General features: G+C 36.4%; 1 protein-coding gene across 6 annotated transcripts in view; it reads left to right on the top strand.

Annotated features, from left to right (window-relative positions):
* EVI5 (ecotropic viral integration site 5) overlaps positions 1-27,261 on the top strand; it is a 233,956-nt gene that overhangs the window by 67,799 nt on the left and 138,896 nt on the right. For all 6 annotated transcript variants that reach the window (XM_063103863.1, XM_063103862.1, XM_063103859.1 and 3 more), the window contains exons 7-10: positions 1,036-1,179; positions 2,263-2,352; positions 2,457-2,554; positions 19,261-19,321. In XM_063103863.1, coding sequence (XP_062959933.1) covers positions 1,036-1,179; positions 2,263-2,352; positions 2,457-2,554; positions 19,261-19,321 — 393 coding nt within the window. The remainder of the gene's footprint in view (positions 1-1,035; positions 1,180-2,262; positions 2,353-2,456; positions 2,555-19,260; positions 19,322-27,261) is intronic.

Below are 27,261 nucleotides of genomic sequence, written 5' to 3'. Positions count from 1 at the left end.
CATGAGGGTGGAGAGAAGAGGAGTGGGATCAAAATCAAGTGAAAAATACCTTTGAAATATTTTATCTTTCTGGATTTAATTTTTATATTTTATATATATGAGTATGTTTACTATATTGTCCTATAATGGTATAAGTATTCTCATTTACTTAAATTTCAATTAAATGAGAAGAATGTAAGGTTAGTGGTTCAGCTGGCATGAAAGCCATTTTTAAGTCCTCTTTTCCCTGGCAGCCTAATCCACAGGAATTATAAAATCTTTAATCTCTTCTATGTGTTAGGGGAGGACAGTGATATGTTAAATGTTTTACCTTTTTTTTTTTTTTGGTGGTTGGCCAGTACAGGGATCCAAACCCTTAACATTGGTGTTATCAACACTGCACTCTAACCAACTGAGCCAACTGGCCAGCCCTGTTTTTACATTTTAAAGAAAAAGCCAAAATAGGACTTGAGATGATTCTTAATTAAAATTTTTTTTTCTGAAATATTAAGCTTGTTTTTATCAACCTTAAACTCTCTTAGTGTTACATTTTTAGTTTAATGCATCTTTGATGTTTTGAATTACTAGAGTGTCTGAAGCATCTGTATTTTGTGTATTTTTCCTATTCCTTAAGAAGGTAGGGATAGGTGATCAATACTAGATAGAACCTGAAACTATTTCAGCATAGCATTTCCTTTCTTATAAAAATATTTTTTGAACTGTTATATTTGATAGAAAAGTATAGAAAATATCAGACATCATGTACCCACCAATAGGATTAAATAAATATAGAAGTTTTGTTTCAGTTTTTCTTTTTATTAAAAATCAAATGTTATATAGATACACCCAAAACTCCAGCTCTACATCCTTTCCCCCTTCATCTCTTCCCAGATAGCCATTATTATCCTGAATGTGTCAATTTCTACATCTTAGTTTTTCCATATGATGCTTGATCTTATCTTTCTGTTTGGTATAGGCTAATCTAGTTAAATACAATGATCTGATTTAAAATACTCAATTTCCCTATGATTTAACTAATTCTTTTCTTCTCTTTAGGAGCATCTTCCAGAGCTCTTTGTACATTTTCAGTCTCAGAGTTTTCATACCTCAATGTATGCATCATCCTGGTTTCTTACTATCTTTCTTACAACTTTTCCACTACCAATTGCAACAAGGATATTTGATATCTTTATGTCTGAGGTAAGCTAATGGACAGACTAGAAGCAAGAGCTGAGCAAAGGGGTTGTTGAGTTAATGAGAGCAGGGCAATGAGGAGAGCAATGAGGGAGACCCATGTGTCCCATGCTAAACTGCCTATGTGGGATAATCTTATTTAAACCTTTTAATATCTACCTGGTACTGTTATTGTCCTCATTTGTTAGATGATAGACGAGGAAGCTAAGACTTAAGGAAAAGCTAAATAGCTTTTCTGTGGGCACACAGCACTTAAGTGGTATAGTAACCACTATTTAAATGTAGACAGTGAAATTCTGAAGCCCATACTCTTTTTTTTTTTTTTTTCTCTTTTTCATGACGGGCACTCAGCCAGTGAGTGCACCGGCCATTCCTATATAGGATCCGAACCCGCATCGGAAGCGTCGCTGCGCTCCCAGCGCCGCACTCTCCCGAGTGAGCCACGGGCTGGGCCCCTGAAGCCCATACTCTTAATCAAACCTCTTTGTCACCTCCTGACTTACATAGTGAGTTATTGAGAGGTAAAATTTGCCTGACAATTAATATTGTAATGCATCGGTTATCCAAAGTGTAAGAAGTAATTAGTGTAGTTAAATTTCTTCTGTGAATGTTTTGCATGTTATTCTTTTAATTGTCATTGACACGTAGTAGCGATCCTTTTTTTCTATTCTCTGAACCCCATGTTAATTGTTACTAATTACATTTTGGGAAGGTCAATTTGTATTACCTATCTAAATTACTTTGGATTGGAGTTGGCATTCCAAAGTATGTACCAATCGTCCTGGTTTGCCTGCCAAATCTGTCCTTCCATCTGCTTTTATAAATAAGGTTTTCTTGGAACACAGCCCTGCCCATTTGTTTATGTGCTGTCTGTGTCTGATTTGGGGCTACAATGGCAGAGTTGAGTAGTTGTGACAGAGACCATATGGCCCACTAAGCCTAAAATATTTGCTCTCTGGCTCTTTACAGAAAATGTTTGCCAGCCCCTAGTTTAGATCCCTAAATCTTTACCTTAGTATTATTTTGAGTAGTTAGTTTTTATTGATGGAACAGTAAGACAAATTTGACTTTATTTAATTTGTTCCTCAGGGTTTAGAAATAGTGTTTCGAGTAGGACTAGCGCTTCTTCAAATGAATCAGACAGAACTGATGCAACTTGACATGGAAGGGATGTTACAGGTAAGTCAGTTTATGATATCTTGAATGTCTTTAGATTTTACTATTAATTATTTAATAATAAACAGTACAAGTAGTTCTTATGTTTTTCTTTTATTGTATCTTAGCACTTTCAGAAGGTCATTCCACATCAGTTTGATGGTGGTCCAGACAAATTAATACAAGCAGCTTACCAAGTGAAATACAATTCAAAAAAAATGAAAAAGTAAGTCTTTTTTTTTTCTTTGTCTTTTTGTGACCGGTAAGGGGATTGCAACCCTTGGCTTGGTGTTGCCCGCACTGCGCTCAGCCAGTGAGCTCACCGGCCATTCCTATATAGGATCCGAACCCACGGCGGGAGTGCCGCTGCGCTCCCAAGCGCTGCACTCTCCCGAGTGCGCCATGGGGCCGGCCCAAAAAGTAAGTCTTATATTTTTGATTTTAATTATGGAGGTTGTTGAAGCACATAGGAAATTCAATGGAAATGACAAAACATTCTTGTGATAAGTACATTTTTCCCTTTTAGATTATAGAACTGCATTATTATATTTGGTGGTATTGGTTTCAGTATCACATAAAGCTAATGTTGGAATGTCATAATATTTTTAATAGCAGTGCATGGGACTACTGTGTACTACCTTTAAAATTCCCCTTTCCTTTTCCACATTGACAGGAGTTAGGAACCTGGTATGGGTATATATGTGCGTGTGCTATTATATTAAAAACTACTTTTATGGTGTGGTCCCATTCGGTGATGTTCTTTTCCTCTCAGTTTGACCCCAGGGTGTCACTTAAGTTCGAGATTTGTGTAACAAGCATGTTGTTATAACACCAAGGCTATAAAAAAACAAAAACAAAGCATAACCAGCAAGATAGACAAGAGGTATGGATTGAGAACTTAAAAGTTTATTCATTGTGTTGCTTTCTAATGAAGCTTTTCTTGGTATATATTTCGTAAAAGTTTAAGATAAGCTGTCTTTGCTCATTAGTTTTATTCTTGAAATAGGGTAAGTATGTTAATTAAGAATGTTAGCTGTTATTCTTCTAGCTTCCAATACTTAAATAATTCTTAAGTATGAGGTCATAGCATTCCTGACACTAAATTCTATGGTATAAAATGCTGTAAAATGATAACAGTACAATATGCTAGCAATTATCAATATCTTTTCTGCTACAACACGAAACTACATTAACATGTACAGCATACTCCCATGGATGTTCCTACTCCAGAAAGTATATTAGAATATAAGTGAGAATTATGTTATTAAAATTAGTTAGCTCTAATTGGCAAAAGCAAGCCAATTTATGAGTTTCAACTTTTATTATTAATAAATTACTGTGACATTTCTTATAACCACTGTCATGTTGAAGCATTATAGACTGAAAAGCTGCTCTATTCTGTAACTGATAAAAACTTAAAGAAGTCATCTCAATTTTTGCTTTTTGGTAAAATCGCATTTAAATCACACTAGTTAAAAAGAGAATTTATTTCCTTAAAAGTCTGATAGAGAATGAGTTTCTTGGTTACTGAATCTTTTAGATTTTATCACCTGTACAATACATTTCCAAAACTTCAGTTATCCTGTTTATTTATCAAATTTCTGACCCTCTAGTTCTTTCATTCCTTTACTAATACTATCCCTGTTGTGCTTTATCAGGATCCCTAGTCTTATGTCTGGTAGCCTTCCTCTCATCTGAATAAGTATATCTCTTCTGCCTTTTTTGTATCTTTTATTCATGTAGCCATGTTATTGCATAGTTAGTGAGATTGCTGACAGTAAATTATGTTTCCAGTGCCCCTCCAAGTATATTTATATTAGCTTTGAGTAATTCTCCCATTCCCTACAGTGGTAATTTCAAGCCTTACTATTCTTCTCAAGCTCCCATCCCCTTTTTGCCATATCTAATTTTCAGGAGATTACCTTATTCTTAATTCATCAGCCATCATTTTCTGTTCTTTCTCTCTCTCTCTTTTTTTTTTTTAGCCAAAATGTTTAATATTTCCTTAATTGTGTGTTTATTTACAAGTATTAAATCCAAAGAACAGTAAAATAGGAGGCAGCTGATATTTACATATCTGAGGGCTGAGCTCCGGTCAGCTATACTGCTTCTGTGAGAAGCAGTGGCCGAGGGCTTGTCAGATTAGACCATCCAAATGATCACAGGCTCGAGGTATATATCAAGGGGCCAGGCTCCTAGGCCAAAGTGTGAGGCATGTTGGGCACTTCTGAGACTGAGTCCTCGGAAGGGAGACCCTGGGCGTCAACATCCATTATTTTCAGACTTCTTGAACTTTTTGTCCTCCGTCTTATAGATTTAGCCATTTTCTTTTTTTTCCCTTTTCAGAATACAGGGTGCTCTTGGTTTCCATACCTTTCAGGTCCTTTCTCCATTAGTTATTCCTTCTGTTTTTTTATCTTCAACCTCTCTTTCTGTTATTTCAATTTCTTCAATCTAAGAAGGTAATTTTGACTTCTGACTTAGAAACAACACAACGAAACCTTTGTCAGCTTAGCATTCTGTTCTCCTTTATGAAGCTTAACTGTGAAGGAAAAGAATAATTTATAATCATTAGCTCCAGATCATATTTCACACCCCCCCTTTTTTCCCAATTGGGAAGATTTTCAAACATACAGAAAAGTAGAATTATAAATATTCATATGCTTATGATTTACGCTTAACAATTGTTAATATTTTGCCATATTTATTTTATTTCTTAGATATGTCAAAGTAAATTATAAAAATTGTGACAGTTCACTCCTAATACTTCAGTATTCATCTCTATAAAATAAAAGCATTTATCTCCCCTACCACATTACTTTTACCACTTAATAATTTTGTAGTAGTGCCTAATACCCGGTCTGTGTTCACATTTCCCCAGCTGTGCCAAAAATGGCTTTTGCCATTGATTGCATTGCATTCAGTTGTTCTGCCTCTTAGATTTCTTTTAATTTAGATCAGCACTGCCTACTCCAAACCCTCTTTTTAGTATATTGATTTGATGAAGAGAGCAAATCAGTTGTGCAGACAATATCCAATCTTAAGGATTTATCTGATTATTTCCTCGTAATTTCATGAAACTTCTCTATCTCTTGTGTTTTCTGTAAACTGGAAGCTAAATGTAAAGGCTTAATTAGGTCAACAGCAGGAGTACTTTTGGCAAGAATATTTAATAAGTGATACTGTGTATTTCATATTCACCTTAAAAGATTCATAATGTCTATCTGTCTCATTGATATAGTGATGCCGTGATTGATGACTGGATTAAGGTAATAACAGTCAGATTACTTTGTTATAAAGTTATATTTTCCCTCTTGCAACCAGTGAATACTCTGTAAATTGATACTTTGTCACCATGAGAATATCCAGTTCATTGTGATCTTCTACCTCTTGGCCCAGTCTGCTCGAAAGTTTCATTGGTGATACTTTTCATTTTTAAATAATTTCATTTAGGTTAACAAAACCATGATTTTCTAAATCTGTCATTCTTATTGCATTTATTTGTTGGCTTCATTAACTGGAGCTAATTTTGCCCTGCTGGAAACACATGTAAATGCTTCGTTATTTCCCTTTAATTAACAATTCCCAGAGAAAGGAGTTAATGGAAATGATGTTTTTCTTTAAATTATTCTATCTTTTTAGTGGGGGGAAAGGACTTATGGGCTTATATTCAATATGCTTTAACCTAATGTTGTCATTATTTTTGTTGCTCAAATAGTCTCAATTTTAGCCGGCAGGAGCCCTTTTAATATGGCTTCTGTGTCCTTTTTACATGACTCGACTAGTCTCTAAACATTCCCTTGTTTTCAGGTACAGATGATGTTTCAGCTTCATTATGTATATTTTCTGCCCCAGACTTGGTTTCTTTTAGTGAGGAGTAGTATTTAGAGAATAAAATCTGGGTGTAAGGTGTCTTCATTATTATGTAGGATATCATAGCTTTTAGGATTTTGTGTGTGTGTGGGGGGGGGGTTGGATGGTAAGGGAATGCAAACCCCTAAACCTTGTTGTTATCAGCAAGCTTTTAGGATCTTTCAGTGGATAGAATTAGAAAATAAATATGACTTCATACAATTTCTTAACCATTTCTTAATCCTTTGTAATCTGGTGTCTGCTCTTACTGTTCCATTAAAACTAGTTCTTTGGAAATCTTCCTTTTTATTCGTTTATTCAAGAAACATTTCTTGAGTATACAGTATGTGCTGACACTGTTCTAGGTGCCTGAAGTAAAATATTGGATTTATGCATTCTCATGAAGCTTATTTGGTGCCTGTGTGGTGAGGCAGAAATTAAACAAAATTACATGTCAGGTTGTGATAAGTACTATGAAAAAGAACAGTCTGGGTAAAGAGACTAGAGAGTGACAGGTGAGTGATATTCTTTTCTGAATAGGGTGGTATGCAAAGGCCTTTCTTAAAAGGAGGCATTTAAGAGGGGATCTCCTGAAGTAAGAGGCAAGTTATGAAGAGCTTTCCAGATGTGTAGAGGGTAAGCAGTGCAAAGGCCTAGAGGCAGACGTGTACTTGGTATATTTGACAAGGGTCAGTGTGGCCAGGGTGCCTGGAGCACAGTGGGCCAGGAGGAAAGAGGTAGGAAATGGGTTGGAGAAGAAACAGGGATCTTGTGGCCTTTGGGATAGATTTTGGCTTTTATTTTTTGAGTAAATGTAGAGGAAGTACTTATGTTTTAACAAAACCACATTGGCTGCTGTTTCAAGAGTAGACAGTGGAGGAGATAGGGCCAGGGTGGATTTAGGGAGAGAAGTTAAGCTATTGAGATAGTCCAAACAAGAGAATAATGAGAACTTGCATTAGAATGGGTAGCAGTTGAGATGTTAAGAAGTAATTGTTTCCCAGTTGCAAATCTAATAGATGGGTTTTATTCCTGTGTTAATCAGGGTTCTCCAGAGAGACAGAATCAATAGGATATGTTATAAATATATGAGAGGGGATTTATTAGGGGAATTAGCTAATAAATTATGAAGAAAAGTCCCACGATAGGCCATGTGCAACTGGATGCTGATAGCATGGTTCAGTCCAAGTCCAAAGGCCTCAAAACCAGGGAAGCCGATGGTGTCCACAGACAGGAGAGAAGAGTGTATCCCAGCTCCAGTGGATAGAAAGAGAGATTCACCTTTTTTCTCTGTTTTTTGTTCTTCTGGGTCCCCAGAGAACTGGATGGGGTTCCTGCCCACATTGAAGTTGGATCTTTCCCACCTAGTCCACTCAGGCTCTCATACTAATCTCTGCTGTAAACACCTTCATGGACACACCTAGAAAGATAGCTTTATCAGGTTTCTCCACCTCCATGTCTCTAATGAAGTTGACACCTAAAATAACTCTTCACAGGTTCACCCCTTGTCAACTTGGTGTCCATACTGTCAAGTTGACACCTAGAATTCCCCTTCACTAGCCCACCCCTTGTCAACTTGGTGTCTGTACGATCTCCTTAAGTCATACTTAATCTTCAGATGGTACAATAATATAATAGTTTCACCTAACGTGATACAGCTATCCTGCGTACAACCAAAAATGCATTAATCCCTTTCCCAGAAGAGGAGGTAAAGACCTTAGATGATATTTACCCTTCTCCCAATATCCCATAACGTAAATGCAAATACTATGAGGTAAGGTTAACAATATTTAAATGCTAGTATAAAGTCAGTAAATCTCATGGTACATGGTAAAGAATAAGAGGAACAAAAATAAAGATAATTGCTTAATATGTGTACAGTATATATACATAGAGACATATTCTTAACACAATAAGAGAACAATTACAATCCTCATTTCTGTAACTAGTCACACAGTTGAAACTGGTATTTATAGCTAACTTCTTCTTCTACCCATTCTGTATTGCCTTTGCCTTACGCGAGCACTTCAGCTAGTTGTGGTTCTTTTCCTGGTGGAGTGACCCAGACCTTCATCTGTGAAGAGCCTGGGCCATTTGTAGTCTTGCCTGGATTTGGTTGTAATTTTCCATTGACCTTAATTAATCACAGGGCATGGTAGTACTAAGAGACATCCTAAGGGTTCTTCTGTATTCCAGTTATAATCTTCCTTACCTCCATTGTGAAGTAGTAGTCCAATTTCCTCTTGGTAGTCTGGGTCAATCACCCCAGCCAACACCATAACTCCTTTTGAAGCCTGTTGACTCAGACGCACGAAGAGATCCCTTATTAGGACGTCTCTTAGTACTACCGTGCCCTGTTGGATATGGGTGATCACCTCTTCTTTATTTTTTTTTAACTTTTATCATATAATATTTGATAAAAACAAAACTATATATATAATATGTTTTTAAGTTATGAAGCCTATCAGTAAAACAAATGCATATGAACCCATCACCTGGCTTAAGTGCCCCTCTGCAAGAGGTAGTCACTGTCCTGAATTTTGGGTTTATTATTCATTCTCTTGCTTTTTAAAAATTCATATATAAGGGGTTATGCTTATGTTTGAGTGTTATGAAAATTGTATCATGCTGTATGTTATCTGTGACTTGCATTTATTGGGTAACATTGATACAATTTATTAGGTTTTTTTTGTGTCGTTTTAGTTCATTAATTTTTACTGTTGCATAATAGTCCATTGGGTGAATCTGCCATAATCTATCCATTTTTCTGATGGACATTTGTTTGTTATTATGCAGTTAAAATGCTGTGTATATTTGTGCAAGAATTTTTCTATGATACATATTTAAGAGTGGGGTTACTAGGTTGCAGAATAAGCCATATTCAGCATTAAAAAATTTTGGCAAAGTGGTACTCATCTCACCTAGCAACATATAAAAATTCTCGTTGTTTTACTTCATCACCAACACTTGGTTATTCTTCATTTTTGCCAGTCTATTGAGTATAAAATATTATCTCATCTTGTACTTAATTTGCAACTTCCTGATTGTTAATAAGAGTAAGCATCTTTTCATATGTTTATTGGCCTCATGTTTTTCTTGTTTTTTGCCTCCCTTTTCTATTGCAGTGTCTACTTTTTATTGTATTGACTACTTCTTAGTGATTAGTAGTTTATGTATATACTGGATAGTAATTCTCTGTTAGTATTAAAAGATGAGCCTTATCCATTTCTCTAAGGAACCACTTTTGGAACATTTAACAAACTAAGTCTTGGACCTGTCTCTGAAAAATGTTCAAGCTTCCTGTGGGTTGGAGGGTGGCAGAAGAGAGAAATAAATAGCTTATTACAGTTACAGTCTTGTGGATACCAATCTAACTGGCTATTGATATAACATGTAAGAGATGCCTAACCCATATGTCTTTAAATTAGCATATATAGTCTGCTGGGAGTCAGGAAGATGTTCAGAGCATGGTAACTAGATTTTTTTAAAAAAGTAATTATAGGATCTTTATTTTTTTATTAATATAATTTTTTTACATTCTGTGTAAGTTGTGGAGTAGTTGGGAGGGAGGGGGAGAGGGGAAAGGGGAAGGAAATGTGAAGGAAGAAGGGAGGAGGACGAGAGGCAGGATTGAGGCCTGTGGCAGCCCCTCATTCCTACAGGGGTGACCAGGGGGCTTCCAGTTGTGGCTTGGTCACTGCCAGGCTGGGTGTAAATGTCAGGGGGCTGTGGCAAAGCCCTCGACCCCCACCACCCCAGCTCAGGAACCTGGGGACCTTCTTGCTGTGGTTCAGTGGTTGTTGCTTGGGCTGGTTGCATGTGTCAGGGGGGAATGGCCAAAGCCCTCGGCCCCCCACACCCTGGCTTGGGAGAGCCTGGGGTGCTTCCTGCGGTGGCTCGGTGGTTGTCACTGGGCTGGCTGTGGGTGTCAGGGGTGTGTGGCTGAGGCCCTTGACCCTCCACTGCCCTGGTTAGGGAGAGCCCAGGGTGCTTCCTGTGGCAGCTCAGTGGTCGCCACTGGGCTGGCTGTGTGGGCGGGCGGGGGGGGGCATGGCTGAGGCCCCCACCCTTGAGACTGGTTGCGGGTGTTGGGGGCATTGCTGAGGACCCGGGCCCTCCACCGTTTCTGGCTTGGTAGTCCAGGGGACTTCCAGCCCTACTAGGTGTTATAGGTATTCTTTGGTGAAATGAGACCTTTACTGGTTAGTATCAAACTTCGTCTCTGGTTGCAGGTACTTTGTTTTTTCTTTCAGTTGTGTTGGATTACTTGCTGTTACCACCACTTAAACTCTGCACTGAAACTAATTTGTTGTCGTTAGCTTACTTCTAAAATGGGGGAACTTGCTGTGGGGACCAGTACTTGAGCTCTATGGTTGAGCTAAATTCCTGCTCTCCTGCTGATTCCCTAGGGAAGGCTTTTTGTGCAGCTCAGGTTTTAATGGTAGACTTTATAGGTACTTCTAGGTTTAGTGAAATCTGGTGCACCAGCGTTGTGTAGGAATTCTGGTCTGGCCTGAGTCTTTTCATCAAACTGCTCCCCATGCAATTGTATATTCCTGACCAGTCTCCTCTGAGTGGTCCTATGCTAACTGGGGTGCAGGTCAGCTGTCCTTGCTGTGCCCCAGTGTTCTCCTTGTGGGCCTGTCTCCCCTACCACTTGTCCTGCAGACAATTCCCATGGGACGGGCCATGCGCTGGTCCCTTGCAATGACTCACCAACCTCCGAGTGGCTCCTTTTTTTCAGTTATTGTGGTTCCTCACTCCTGCATGGGTCTGCGGGAACCCTATTAGTGGCTTTGCTGGCCTGGGGGCCACCAGGGCCCTCTTCTCCCCTGCTGCCTCCAAGCAACTTCATCCAAAGGGCACAGCTGTGGCTTTTGCCCGCTCCTGCTCTGTGTGTTCAGCAGCTCCAGCCTGGACATGGCTGGGGCTCGAAATGGTCAGAGTGGTTTTTTCTTTCTCTCATTATGGCTTCTCCTGCCTTCATGCACTCTGTGGGTCTCTCCTCCTCTTCTCCTGAGCTCTAGCAGCCCCAGCTTGGCTGTCGTTACTTTTTTATAGTTGTAAATTGGTTGATTAGTGGGAGAGAGTGATGCTGGGGACGGTTGATTCCGCCATCTTGACCAGAAGTCCTGGTAACTAGATTTTTAATTCCAATCTATATTCTTTCCTAAAATTTATCTAATAACATTCCTATGGTATAGGTCTGTTGGTTCTCCTTTTCAACATCCCTTTCATAATCTGCCTTCTCCCACATTATAAAAGGAAGGCAAACCTGTCACCCATGCCAGATCTTATGATGGGACACTACTGTGGGTCATAAATATATCTGGGACACCAAACAAAAGGTATGATTTCAGAATGCCTTGCTCCCGAGAGAGTGTCCCCTGAGAGAGCAAAGCAAGAAAAATTGAATGCAGCAACTTCTTATTTGATCTAGCTAACAAACACTTGGCAAGGCTGCCTTTTCTTTCTTACAATTGGAATTCAAAAGTAGACTAGTAATCATGGGGCAAGTATTAACATGTTTATTTGAGTTGAAAAACGAAGGCAGATTTTAATGACATAAAGTAAATATTATTTGACTCACTGATTTAATAACAATAATTGCCTTTGCCAGTTAAGTCATAGAATAGACGTTTTCCATGAATTAAATGAGATAAATTTCATTTAAAGTTTCAGTGGAAAGATTTTAAAGCACATCTAAATTACATCCTTTGAAACTATATACACTTTAGGTGAAAAAGAATTTTTTTAAGTCTTTAAATTGTAGATGAGGGAATTTTTTTTAGCAGGGACATGGGCAGAAAAATATGAAGATCACTGACATTGTCGGGTAGGAGGATGGCAGAAGAAGAAATTTTGGGTTGTTTTCTGAAGGAGATGACACCTGGGTACAGTTTTGAAGAGCTTTGTTTCTAATTGCTAGGGTTTAAACAATAACTGCAACAGAAAATCCCTGTGATGTGTAACTTACAGAAATGCAGAAGACTGACTCAGAACAAATATACAGTATAATGTCCGTTAGTGAAAGTGCCATGAAGGAAACAAAGCAGGATGAAGGACATAGAGTGATGGGACTACTCTTTTATTTATTTATTTTTAAATTTTATTTATTTATTTATTCCTTCCTTCCTTTATTTTTGGCCACAAAAGAAATCTTTTAATACATTTAAAAAGACTAAGATCATAGAAAATATGTTCTTTGGCTACAATAACAGAAGGAAACAGAAAATTCACAAATGTGTGGAAATTAAAGAACACTCTACTAAATAGACAGTGAGTAAAAAGAAAAATCATGCTGAAATTACAGAGTACTTTGATATAAAAATCAAACTGCAACATATCAAAATTTATAGGATGCAGTGTTCATGCAGTGCTTAGAAGAAAATTTATACTTGTAAACACCTATATTAAGAATAAGAAAAATCTCAAATCAGTAATGTAAACTTCTACCTTAAGAAAATAGAAAAAGAAGAGCAAACTAAACCAAAAGCAAATATAAGTAGGAAATAACAAAGATTACAACAGGAATATATGAAATAGGAATTAAAAAACAATAGAAAAAAATCAACAGAACTGAAAGTTGATTCTTTAAAAAGATCAACGAATTTTGCAAACCTTTATCAAGACTGACCAAGATAAAGAGAAGACTGAAATTACTAAAATCAGAAATAAAGCAGTGGCATTATTACATTGTCATTATGGTTTTTTGTGGTGGTAAGATTTAGTTTCTACCAATGGGTTTTGTTCTTTCTTGTGTATTCGTGGTAGTGATTATCGTTTTTCAGATTCCAGATGCAGGCCTTCCTTGAGGATTTCTTGTAGGGCGGGTCGTATGATGGTGAATTCCTACAATTTTTGTTTGTCTGGAAAATACATTATTTTTCCCTCATTTCTGGAGGATAGCCTTTCTGGATATAGTATTCTTGGCTGGCAGTTTTTTTCTTTCAGTATTTTGAGTATATCATCCCATTTTCTTCTGGCTGTAGAGTTTCTGGTGAGAAGTCTGCTGCTAGTCTGATAGGGGCTCCCTTATAGGTGACTTGATGCTTTTCTCTTGCTTCTTTTAAGATTCTCTCTTTGTCTTTGAGCTTTGCCAGTTTGACTATAATGTATCTTGGAGAAGATCTTTTTGGGTTGACTCTGGGGATCTTTGAGCCTCCTGGACCTAAGGTCCATGTCTCTCCCGATACCTAGGAAGTTTTCTGTTGTTATTTCATTGAATAGGTTTTCCATGCCTTTTCCTTTCTCCTCTCTACCTGGAACACACATGATTTGAATGTTTGTGCATTTACTGTGGTCTGTTAGCTCTTTCACATTTTCCTCATTTAAATTCTTTTTTCCTTTTTATTGTACACGTGGGTTATTTTGAAAAGATTGTAAGATCAGAAATTCTTTCATCTGCTTGTTGTAGCCTGCTGCTTAAGCTGTTGGTTGTGTTTTTTATTTCATTGAGTGAATCTTTTAGTTCCATGAGTTTTGCTACATTCTTTTTTAAGGTATTAATCTCTTTGGAAATTTCCTTCTTCATAACCTGGATTTTTTTTTCTCATTTCATTATGTTGTCTAGGTGAGTCTTCTTATATCTCAGTGAGCTTCCTTAAGATTGTTGCTTGGAATTTCTTTTCAGTCTTTTCAAGGGTTTCCTGCTCTGTAGGGTCTGGTATTTGAGCATTACTGTATTCTTTTGTTGTCATATTTTCTTGGGTTTTTGTATTTCTAATGTCTTTATGTTGATGTCTGGTCATCTGGTAAGAAGTTGCTTCTTCTATTACTTGAGAGTGGGCTTTGAGGAGAGAGGTGTCCTCTTCTTTTTCTGGTCTCCACTTTTGACTCTCCTTTCAGTGCAGTTAAATGTCTGGTGGACAGCCTGCATGGTGGCTGAGGCTACTGCTGTGGCATCATGCCACTTTTATGGCTGCTGTGGCTGCAGCAGGCCACCGGCACATAAGTGGTGCTTTTGGCATGCTCCCTTGCCTCTTCCTGGGTGGGCGAGGCTGCCCTCAGCTCCTACCTTAGGATCCTGGGTGTGCTCTCTTGCCTGCTTCCGGGCAGAGGGGGCTGTCCTCTGCTCCTGTCTTAGGCCCCCGGGTGTGCTCTCTTGCCTGCTTCCAGGTGGAGGGGTTTGCTCTCGGCTCCTGCCTTAGGACCCCGGGCATACTATCTTGCCTGTTTTGGGACAACTCTTGTAGATAGGGCACTCAGAGAGAAGGCACACAGTCTGATAAGGTACCATTTGAGCAGACACCTGAGGGAAGTGCGAGAGGGAGTCGTGTGATTATCTGGGAGAAGTGTATTCTATGATGAGAGAACAGTTAAGTGTAAAGACTGAGGCAAGAATGAGATCGATATGTTTAAGGAACAGCAAGAGAGCCAGCATGACTGGAATAGCAGAGGCAAAGAGTGTGATGGGCAATGAAATCAGAAATGTGGTAGAGAGCTAGGAATATTTAAAGCAATGCTGTTTACTGTGGTAGCCACTACCCACCTGTGGCTATTCACATTAAATATGATTAGGGATTCATTTCATCAGTTGTATTAGCCAGATTTCAAGTGCTCATTAGTTACTCATGTGGCTAGTAGCTGCTGTATTGAACAGCACATATATAACACAGATTTTCATTGGTGTTTAAAGCCCCATTGGACATTATTGGTCTCCTCATGGGCCAGACTTTAAGTTTGAGGGGAAACTATTAGAGAATTTTGAGAAAGAGTGACATGATCTCATTTTAAAAGTTTCACTCTTTTTTCTGTCTAGATGAGTAAGCAGGGGTTGGTTACGTGAAGAGAAGGGGAGGGCATTTTAGACAAAGGGGTGATGTACAGAGGCTCAGCAGTTCCTTTAAGACATGAAAGTTGCAAGAGATGAGTCTTAACCTTTGATTTTAATTTTGGTATACTTTCAAACTTATTAAAAACTCACAAATTTAATACTAGGAGCTCCCATGTACTCTTTACCCAGGTTCACCTTTTTACATTTTGTCCCATTTACTTTATATTTTATCCCCTCTCCTCCATACATATGAATAATAATGTGTGTGTATTTGTGTATATACATAAGTAAAATCCATACCCACTTTTGGAGGGATCCATTTAAGAGTAAGCTGAGTTATTATGCCCTTTATTCTTAAATAGTCTAATATATACTTCTTAAGAACAAGAACTTTTTAAAAAATGTAAGCCCAGTAGTTAATAAAAATAAGGAAATTATAGGTACAATACTGTCACCTAATCCACAGGGCATGTTCAAATTTTTATCATTTTTTTCCAAATAAATATCGTTTATAGATACCTCCCCACTCCCATCCCTCACTGCCTAGTCCAGAGTCCACTCCAGGATTGTGTATTGGGTTTAGTTGTCATATCAGTTTGATCTCCTTTAATTTGAAACAGTTCCTCAGCCTTTCTTTGTTTTTCTTGACCTTGGTATATTTGAAGAGTGTACAGGCCAGTTATTTTGTAGGCAGTCCCAAAGTTTGATTTTGTCTGAGATTTCTTTGTGATTAGTTTCAGGTTGTTCATTTTTGGCAGGTATACCAATGATGTATCCTCTCAGTTCATGATGTGATAGATACACGATGTTGGTTTCTATCAAAATTGACAATAGCTTTGATCACTTGATTAAGGTGATGTCTGCCAGGTATCATTACTATAAAGTTATTTTCTCTTTTGTAATTAATAAGTAATTTGTGGCAAGGTATGTTGACATTATGTAATATTCCCTTCCTTTAGCAAACTTTCCCTCATCGATTTTACATTTTATTATTTTCTCATTCCCTCATTCCTTCTTTATTAGTCGGTGTTCTACTTTAAGGAAGAACTTTTCATTCTCCCTCATTTATTTATTTCTTCATTTATTTATATCAGTGTGAATTCATGGATTCTTATTTTATTCAAATTGTCCCTGTCCAGTGGGAATCCCTTCAAGCTGGCTGCTATATCCTTTAGACATGTTTCCATGATTCCTTGAGAATTTTCTTTCTTTAGGTCAATATAATGTTCTAGGCTCATCTTATATCTTCCCTGCTCCTGCTCAGGAATAAGCCATTTCTCCAAAGAGCTTTGATTACTCTTTGTAAGCCTTTGAAATTTAGTCTGAAGGTAATGGGTGATCACTGATGCAGTGTACCTCTGGGAGTGGCGTGATCCAAATCAACATTTTAAATTGACCTCTCTGGTAATAGTGTGCAGAAAAGACTGAGTTATGAAACTGGCAGCGGAGAGAACAATTATAAGTCTATTCTAGTAATTTCGACAAGCCATAATGAAGGCCTGAAAACACTGTCAGTGAAGGAGGAACTAAGTAAACTTTACAGTGGAGAAAACTGACAAGCAGTACCTCAGCCAGATGATCAAATTCATCATTTAGTGATGTTTTGTTGGTAGTTTGTACCCTTAATATGATGTGATAAAAATGGCACTGACCTCAGTAGCCTTCCTCCCAAAGACCTATAACCCCAGTATAATCGTGAGAAAAATATGAAACAAATCCTATTTCAGGGACATTCTACAAAATAACTGACCAGGATTCCTCAAATCTGTCAAGGTCATCAAAAACAAGGGAAGTCTGAGAAACTGTTACAGCCAAGAGAAGCCTGAGGAGGAGACCTGACAACTGAATGTTATGTAGTATCCTGGAATAAGAAAGAGACATTAGGCAAAAACTAAAGAAATCTTTAGAAAGTATGGACTTAAGTTAATAATAAAGTATTAATGTTGGTTTGTTAATTGTAACAATTATCATACTAGTATGACATAATAATGGGGAAACTAGGAGGGGTACATGGAAACTGTACTGTCTTCACAATCTTTTTGTAAATCTAAAACTGATCTAGTTTATTAAAAAACACTATCAATGGAGATGAAGAATTAATGTATTTTCTAGCATTGTTTAGGAGGTTGAATCAAACATGCTAGGTGACTGAATTGAGAAGCAAGAATTGTGATGACTCCTAGTTTTTTTAGATGAGCAATGACATTTTTGCACAGTACATAATGGTAGATTGCAAAGGCTATAAATTTATTTCAACAATGCAGGCATTGTTCAAAATATTTTGCAGCTCTTTTTAGTCTTTTATAAATTCTTTCGACTATCTTATAGTCTTTTAAGATATGCTTTAGTACATACTTTTGTGAGAGACAAAGTAGTGTAGCAATTAAGGGTGTGACCTTAGGCAAGTTTCTCCACCTATTTTATAAATCTCAGAATGGGTTCCTGCCAGCCACCAAAGAACCCCCCAAATAACAAAACTAAATCTCAGAGTGGGTGTAGCAACCTGTATTGTAAAGTTGCTATGAGCTAAATGAGATTATGCATGTAGTAAGTAAGAGATTTTTGTTCTTTGAGGGAGAATTTGATTTTTGAAAGCAGCTGTAAGTTATTTGGGGCCTGGTCTGGTTAAACTTGGCATTGATATTTTTGGCTGAGAGCAAGATGAATAATTTGGTGGGACTAATTTTTGAGTGGCGTATATATTTTTTTAAAGATAATTTTAGACTTAGAGTTGCAAAAATAGTACATTGTATTCATTTGTTATGTCTTACTCTCCTACAGTCAGTGACAGTTCCTCAGTCTTTTCTTGTCTTTCATAACCTTGATACTTCTGAAGAGAGCTGGTCAGTTATTTTGTAGAATGCCATTCAACTAGGGTTTGTTTGATGTCTGCTCTTAATTAGATAGGGGATATGCATTATTGGGAAGGATGCCACAGAGGTGATGTGCCAAAGTACATCTTAACAGGGAATGTATAATGTCAATATACAGTACCGGCGATGTTAACCTTGATCAGTTAGTTCAGGTGCTGTCTCAAGGGTGGACTTTTAGTTAATAATAATATATTAATCTTGGTTCGTTAATTGTAACAATTATGATAATAGCGTAACATAATAATAGGGGAAACTAGGAAGGGTACATGGAAACTCTGTACTCTCTTTGCAGTCTTTTTGTAAATCTAAAACTGTTCTAGTTTATTAAAAAACTCTATTAGTGGAGTCCATTTTGTGTTGCTATAACAATACCTGCGACTGGGTAATTTATAAAGAACAGAGGTTTATTTGGCTTATGATTCTGGGACAGCTGCATCTGGTGTGGGCCTCAGGCTGCTTCTACTCATGGCAGGAAAACGGCAGGAAGCCAGTAGGTACAAGCAAATCACATGGCCAGAGGAAGCAAGGGGGGGCGGGGAGGTGCCAGGGTCTTTTAAACAACCAGCTCTCGAACTAATAGAGCAAGATTTCACTCAGGCCCCCCACCTCCAGGGAGAGCCTTAATCAATTCATGAGGGATCTGCCCCCATGACTCAAATGGCTCCCAACACTGCCACATTGGGGATCAGATTTCTGCATGAGTTTTGGTGGGGACAACACATCCAAACTCTATCAAGTATTAATGTAAATATATTGCACATATACTGTTTTCCCTTAGTACTTACTAAATATAATGTTTAATACTGTTTTCCCTTACTGTACTGTAAATATACTGTTTTCCTTACTACTTACTAAGTATTTTGGGAGAGATAGTTTGAGAGTATGCTTATACTTTGACATACTAATTTTAGCATTCATTGGTAGTTCTTGCCTGTGGCAATTATTATTGTGGAATTCTAACAGTGATTTTAATATTTACCTCATTCCTTCTACATTTATTAATTGAAATTCTTCTGTAAGAAAGAGTTGTCCCTTTTCTTTCACTAAAATATTTTAAGCCAGTTTTTGTACCAGGATTTTTTTGTTGACAGCCAGTTAAACTGTACAGGTATGTTTTAATTTGAGGGGAAAGGATAGATGGTTCTTTTGTAAGTTTAGGTCTGAATAGAATCTGTAAACTAAATTTTCTGTTTGTTGCTTTACATATTTCATTTTCTAAACTTTACTTTTGTATAGTTCTCTTATTTTTGTCAATTGTGAAGTGATTTTTTGTAAACTATTCAGGTGATTTTTCTCATATCAAGTATCTGAAGTTATAAGCTGGGGAAAACTCAAGAAATTATATTTTGTGTTAATATTTATTTTTAAATCTTATAATTTAATAACTACTTTTGAATGAAAACATATCTTTAACTTTCTTCTTCTTCTTAGGCTCGAGAAGGAATATACTACAATAAAAACTAAAGAAATGGAAGAGCAAGTTGAAATTAAAGTAAGCATTTCAGGGCTTTTTAAGTGCTGAAGATAAGTTGATTGAAATTATTTGGCAATAGATGTTAGGTAATGTTGATATATTGTTACCCCTTTGCAGTAAATTTAGCAGTGAAGTTTGTATTTACTTTATTTATAGATAAATTTATTTACCATCCTATTAGATTATGGTTAAAAATAGATATTTCAAAAGGCAGAATAATGGGACTGAAGTGGCTTTCATTCCAATGTGAAATAAAGCAGCTCTTCCCTTTTTCTAGAGTTGTTGGGGGTCATCAAGAGAAAATACTTCCATGGGGAAATTTTTTTTTCCCCCCATGGGGAAATTTCTATTATCTTTCCATTTAAGCATATTTTAAAAAGTGGCAGAGAAGACAGTCTATGACACATTCTATGTTGAGACTAGTAGCAGTATAATCTGAGGCAGACTAAATAGAGCAAATCATTACACAAGAACTAATTATGGCCACCTTAGGGCCGCAGGAATCTTTGACGAATACAACTTTTTCTTCTCTAAGCAAGGGTTATACTTTTGAACAACTACTTTCCAGAGAAACAGGTAGATTTTCAATTTGAAGGGCTTATGAATATCCTATATCACCCTAAAATTCTTATTTGTTTCCCTATAAGCCAAGAAATTATTTAGTTGAGGATCTTTGGCATTGTTGGAGCTGGGACTTAAGAAAAGTTGTGTTAGCTTTTATGCTGATATTGCAGGATGGGGATGATGAGTAGGAGCATGAGTCAAGGAACTCAGGGACTGGCTGATCCAATTTCTAATCTCTTTACCCCCTAATTTCAGAAGGTCAAAAATAAAATAATTTGTATTGAGTGACTCCCTTCCCCTCACTCTTTTTAACTTTATGTTTGGGTTGGGTCTGATTTTTGACTTTGACCTGGTAAGACATCAGATGACCACCTTATTTACAATTAATTAGCCATGCGTTAATTGAACCTTGCTATAAAATATCACTTTCTTACATCCCACAGGTCCCTTTTCAAGGGAATGGATTCTGTTAAACTAGTATTCTTTCTTGTTTTGATCTTCCTCAAAAGCCTCCTGGGAAATAGTCTGTCCTGTTTTTCTATGTGAACTCTTTCTTATCAACTCTGTCTTCCCTTTTTTAGATGCTCTATTCACATTTCTATCACCTGTTCCCTATACATTGGAAACAGATTCTTTTGTATTTTTCATAGAAGGAGAGAGAAAAGAGCACCGAGGATGTTTTTCCCTCCCCTCCCTGCCTTTTTTAATTCTGTCACCCAACTTCTGCTCTACCATTTGCTTTTCTTTTAGGTACCATGAGTAAGCGTAATACTAAATCATATCCTGCACTTCAATCTCCTGAAAGTAAAAAGTACATCATCCTGATGAATGAGGAGAGAGTATGGGTTATCGCATACCATAAGTATTTGGAACTACAAATCAAGAATCTGAGGATGGGGAAGCCATCCTGTTCATTTCACCATGCTATGTGATTGAACAAAAAAACACAGTTCTGTGAACAATCGTTGCTCTTGAAGAAGTTTCTTATAAAACTGTTACATGAATATAGAAACACAAAAAGGCATTTTCAGAAAACAACAACAAAAAACTTTAGTAGTCTTTAGCCTACATTTGCAGTTTTTTTCATACTTTGGGAAAGTCATAGTTCATTTTCCTCACAAAATAATTTTGAATACTAGCTCCATGAGTCTCAGGCGGATAGCATAAAATTGTTTATAGAGAAGAATTTGGAAAAAAAAAAAGTTTAAAAAGTTAGTAAAACTTATCAGATAAAGTATGCTGACTTCAAAGGTAGTCTGTTCATTTTTTGTAATCTTGTTTCCACGCAGTTCTTTCTTATCATTTTTATCTCTTTCTTCCCTCTCCCTATCCCCAAAGGACAAAACCAAAACAATTTTTGAGTGACTTGGGTCTGTCCAATTTTTGACTTGGGCCTGACAGCTCATTTCAGTCATGATCAGATGATCACATTATTTATAATTCATTAGCCATGCATTAATTGAGCCTTGTTGTAAAATGGGAAATGCCACTTCTTACTCACACTCCTTCCCTCTCCTGCAGGTCTCTTTTACAAGGGAATGGGTTATGTTAAACTAATACTTTCTTGCCTTCGTCCTCAAAAGCCTTCAGGGAGATAATTTTGTACCATTCTCTGCACAGGCAAATAGTAAGATCATCAAATTATTTGATGTTTTTATATGGCGGTATAAAATCAGCCTTTGGTGTTGTGAAATGTGTTTAAGGTCTCTGTTGTTTTTATTTTATAAAATTCTAAGACCTTTGCAGTAGTGACCTTTTATTCTAAGAATTATATCTGTCAGTGAGCTCCTTGGTCAAGATGTGACTTTTAAGTATTTTTTCCACCCCTTTTCTAAAAGTGTTATAGGAAGGTTTTGATAATAATGGTTTCATATGGAGAATCGTACATTTTACTGTGTGAAATTTTTTGTTACTAGAAACATCTTTATCAGTATCTTCTTCCAATCTATTGATGCTCCACCTGAGGGGGAGGAGGTAAGAATATTAAAATTCTAGCTTATATTAGGGTAATCTACAAATCTTTAAAAAAGAAAAACCATTATTCCCCCACTCTACTTTAGACAGGCATACAAACTGATAGTCTAATTTACATATTTAAATGTGTGCTTTGGGACATAGAGGTCTAAAGCCCTGCAAATGGGAGGTGTTGGGAATTCTGACTGAATATTAGTCAGAAGTTAAATATTTCTTCCTTTTTCAAAAATTGTGAAATATTTAAGATATGCTGAAAGCCAGAGAATACTATAAAAACATTCGTGTATCTGCTGCCTGGCATAAAAAAAGAAGCAGGATAAATATCATCTAAGTTGTCCAGGAATTATATTTAACAATCATTGTGAGGTATTGAATTGAATCAGCTCACATTTATTTAACATTTATTATAGGATGTGTCATTTACATGCAGTCTCTCTCCTTATTCTTAAAACAGCCTATAAAAGGGTTCTTATCCTCATTTTTCTGTGAAGAAACTAAGCTTCAGAAAGCTCAACTATTATGCCAGTGGTCATGTTGCTAGAAAACGGTGAAAGTCAAGCATTTGAACTCTAATTTATTAGTTATTCTAAGGCCCATATTTGTTCTTTAACATATATAGTGTGCTGCTTTCCAAGAGAAACTTTGATGTATTTGTCGTGTAAGAGTTCAGATGCCCATAATTTTGTGGCATTACAGTTTTTTCATTAAAATACTAACGGCTACATAGTAATATTCACTGGAGGCACAATAGCATAATTTATTTGATAATTCATTCATTTAACAGGCAAAATTTATAGTGCCTACTACATGCCCAAGCACTGTTCTAGGCACTTGAGATGTGGTTATGAAACAGACCAATTCCTGTCCTCATGGAGCTAACATTCTGATATGGAAATCAGACAATAAACATAAAATGTATAGTATTTGAGATGGTGATAAGTGTTAAGGAGAAAAAAATACCTCAGGGAGTAGTAATATAAAATGGTAATGTTTGGGTTGGAAATTTAGAGAAGCTGACCAGGTGATTTTTGAATAAAGACCTGAGGAAGTGCAAGTTAGGTGTGTGTCCTTCTGGAAGAAGGGCAGAACCTGGTCAGAATTGTGCTTGGTGACCAACAGTAAGGAGGCACTGTGGATGGGACAACATGATGAGAAAAATGATAGGAGGTAAGGTAGAGCAGGTTGCAGATAATGTAGGGTGCTGTCGACCATGGTAATGATTTTGGCTTCTACTCTGGTGAGATGGAAGCCACTGGGAGTTTTCAGTAGAGAAGAACAAGAACTGACTTAAGTTTTTAGTTGATCCTTTTGGCTGCTATAGTTAGAGTAAATTGCAGGGGGTGAGAGGAGAAGCAGGAAGATTGACTAGAAGGCTGATGAAGTAATGCAGGCAAAAGATGGGGGTTTGGACTAAAGTGGTAAGAATTAGTTGGATTCTGAGTAGATTTTAAAGATAAAGCTGATAGGTTGAATGTAGAGATGTGAGAGGGAGAGGAATCAAGCTTTTTAGTTTGAGCAGTTAGGAAAATGGAGTTCCCATTATCTGAGATTGAGACGACTACAGGAAGATATGGTTTAGGTGGGAATATCAAGAGCTCAATTTTGGGTATTTTGAGAGTGCGATGGCTAGGAGATGTCTAGGTAGCCCCTTGAATATTCAAATCTGAAGTTAAGAGAAGACAGGCTTAAAATATAAATTTGGCAGTTATTGGTAGTATGATGGTATTGAAAGCCATGAGAATGGATGAGATTACCTGGGGAATGAGCCTAAGAGTAAGCCAACATTTAAAGGTAGGAAGATGAGGAGGAAGCAGCCAGTCAGGAGAAAAGTAGGACAAAACTGAGTAAATGTAGTGTCCTGGAAACCAAGGGAAAGTGTTTCAGAAAAAGAAGTATTTACTGTGTTACATGCCAAAGATATTTTTTGTGAGATGAGGCTGGAGAAATAACCATTGGGTTTATCAGAATGGCAACAGTTGGAAAAGAGCTGAGAAGTGGTGAGTACTAAAACCTGACTGGAATGAAAGAACAATTGGAGATATTTTTTGAGGAATTTACTGTAAAAAAGGAATGGGACAGTAGCTAGAGAGGGTAGTGATGTGAGGTTTTTTTTGGTTTTAGATGGGAGGGATAACTACAAGCTTTTATCGTGATAATCAAGTGGAAAAAATTGATGATTATGAATGAGCAAGGATAATTGCCGGAGTCAGGAGAGTATGAGATTTAGTGCATAGATAGGAGACTTAACTTAGTATAATGAAATAGATTGTCTGCAGTAACAGGAGATAGAGTAAAACACATGGGCAGAAATGCAGGTTAGGTGTAGGATGTGGTTTGGCAGCTTGTGAAGTTCTTTTCTGATTGCTTCAGTTTTTTCACTGAAATTGCAAGCAAGATTATCAGCTGAGTGACAATGGGGTGGAGGGTTTGCTGGTTTGAAGAAAGGAGTAAGTATGAAATAGTGATCTAGGAGGGTGGGGGAAGGAATTGACTAAGGAAATACATTGCATTATTATTGCTAGGAAGCATTAAGAATCCAACTGAATTTAATGATCATTAATTTAAATAAACATCATGGTTTTGTTTTTCTTCAGTCAAATTTACCAGTATAGGTACAGGCAGACACAGAGTTAATTGTCAGAGAGTCAATCCAGAGTAGTGATTTCATCAGGCAAGTATGCTACTAAGGGGAGAGGAGCAAAGGGAGATAAAAGATAAGCAGGGTGTATAATGACTGGAAATTAAACTTGGTAAAGAGGGAAGAGAAGACATCAGGGGTTGAGGGACAATGAAAAGTTGTTAGGATCACTAGATTGTTCTAATTAAAAGGATTGTTGGGGTTGGATTACTTTATAAAGTGAATAAGCTGGAAAGAATAGATGATGATGATGAAGAGTGGGTTGTTTGCAACTTTGATTCCCCTATTTTGGGATATTTAGGTTGTTTTTCATTTTTTATTATTAAAAATAATGACCATAGCTACTGTCTTTGTATATAAATTTTTTTAGCACCTACTGTTATAAGATAGTGCCAGTAAGTTCTACTTGTAAAAAGTAGAGTTATTGAATTATAGGATATTAGCATTTTTAAGGCTTTGATGGGTATTAAGTAAATTTCCTAAAGAATGTTTCCAGGATATATTCTTAGCAGGGAGTTTCCATTTCACTGCTATTTTGCCAATACTTGGTATTTCAATTCTTGTTCTCACTGTTAGTTTCATTTTTTCATTCCTAATTTGGTAGGTCAAAAAGTCTCTCTCTCTTTTTTTAATGTACAGGGTGTACATTTTTATATAGCCATTTTTAGTTATCTTTCTTGCAGTTTTCAGTTTAAAGTTTAGAAAATATTCTAGAAAATTTGAGGAAGATATTGAAAAATTAATGAGAAGTCAGTCAAGTGGTAGATTTTAGTTATATCATCAATAAACAGTTGAAAAATATCTTAGAAACAGAAGTTTCATTTAAAATAAAAATAAAATCATGTCTAGGGGTAACCCAAGTGAAAAATGGGATAGAACCCAACAAATACTGAAAAAAAAACTGTACATATAAACATTTTAAAAAATGAGTAAAGAGAGAGAGAAAAATAACTCCATGTTATATAAAGATATGAATTTCCTAAGAAAGTACATATTAACAAATTCAAATTTTAATTCCTTGTGAAATTCCAGAGTAAGTCTAAAGAATAGTTCTAAAGAATAGATGAAAGTAATAAAACAATATTCATGTCTAACCTCAAAAATATTGTGAGTAGTACTTATTACTTGAGTGTTTGGTATATGTTAGGCACTGTGCTATCATTTAATTTTCCTGATATCCTTGAAGGTTTTACAACTGTAATTTTCTAGATAAGGAAATGGAGATTCTAAGGCAGTGAATGACATGCACAGGTATTCATTGTAAAATGAGGATTTGAACCTAAATCTGCCTAAGTTCAAAACTCAGTCTCTTAACAACTTTAGTTATACTAGTAATTGGCATTTGGGGAGGATAAATAAAACAATATAGGAATGGGGGAAATTAGCTCTACCAGATATTAAAAAGAATTGCAAAGCTATAATTACCAAAATACTATGATACCTTTTTTTTTTTTTTTATTAGTAAGACTTGAACTTAAAGGTAACCCTGAAATGGTTGGTAAGCCATCAAAGTCTATTTATCAATTCATGATGAAGTAGATATTACAAATGAGGAGGTGATGATTTATTTAAAAAGTGGTATTAAGATATTTGGGTAAGTGTTAGGGGAAAAATTAGATTTTTGTGTATAGCTAAACAGATTTTAGAAGATTTAAAAGGGCTGGGGGGAGGAAATCCAGGTGAATGATTTTAGTTCTAAATTTTATTATATTGGTATTATTTTTATTGTAACTAATTTATTCACTCAGATGTCTGGCTGGAATCTAATTTTCTAAATCTTTTAGGATAAACAAAACGTTCCTTTTTGTTGATGAAATATGATTGAGAACATTTTGAGAATCCTTTATGTTTCTTTGATTTTTCCAAACTAACAGCATTTAATCATTGCTTATTTGTGTAGACCACTAAGCTGCACATAGTAGGAGTAGCCAAAAAATGAGAAACATTTTCTACTCCTCAGGCTGTTATTTTGTAGTCTAGGATTATACATAATGTCCATTTCAAATCATCTAAATATGTTTTAGTGAATGGAACAAGAAAATTTAATTTGCAAAGTATCTTTGTAATAACTCAAAGAATTGTTCCAATTGATGATCTACTTAATAAGATACCATAATTCATAGAATCTCTTATTTCCCTGAACTGAGACATTATATGCTATATAAACTATACAGTATTTAAGTCTTTATTGGCAAAAAGAATAGATTGAATCGATGGAAGAATTTTCTGAGGAAGAAATTTTTTTGGAGAAATTTTGAGGAAGGCAGGTTTGGAAGAAGGCTGGATTGAGCTCAGGAACAAACTGGCATAGGTCTGGCTGGTTAGCTTGGTTGATTAGAGCACAGCCTTCTAACACCAAGGTTCAGATCCCCATACTGGTGAGCTGCCAAAAAGCAAAACAAAAAAACAACAAATTGCTACATAAAAGTATGAGGGGGGTTGAAATTTGAGTGATGACAAATTGAAGGAACAACATATAAGGGATTTGAAAATGAAGGGATAACATAGGGGATTAAAAATAATATTGGTGGAATGTGTAAAAAAATGATTTTAATGTAGAGTGATTTGGATTTAATTCTTAGTGACAGTAATTTGAAAGTTTTTGGGAGTCAGGCACTCAAAAACTAGGGAAATTTTTTTTTTAAATCTGGTTTTTCTTTTTAAACTATGAGAAAATGCCGTAATGAGCTTTTAATTTTGTTAAGTAGAAAACAATTCACAAGTTATTTTATATTTTCAGAATGTAAGTCATTTTGCAGCTTGTCATCTATAACATATAAAT

This window comes from Cynocephalus volans, chromosome 8 (assembly GCF_027409185.1).
Source record: "Cynocephalus volans isolate mCynVol1 chromosome 8, mCynVol1.pri, whole genome shotgun sequence".
Classification (NCBI taxonomy): domain Eukaryota; kingdom Metazoa; phylum Chordata; class Mammalia; order Dermoptera; family Cynocephalidae; genus Cynocephalus; species Cynocephalus volans.
The sequence above is the reverse complement of the archived record's forward strand: the minus strand, read 5'-3'. Positions and strand labels throughout refer to the sequence as shown.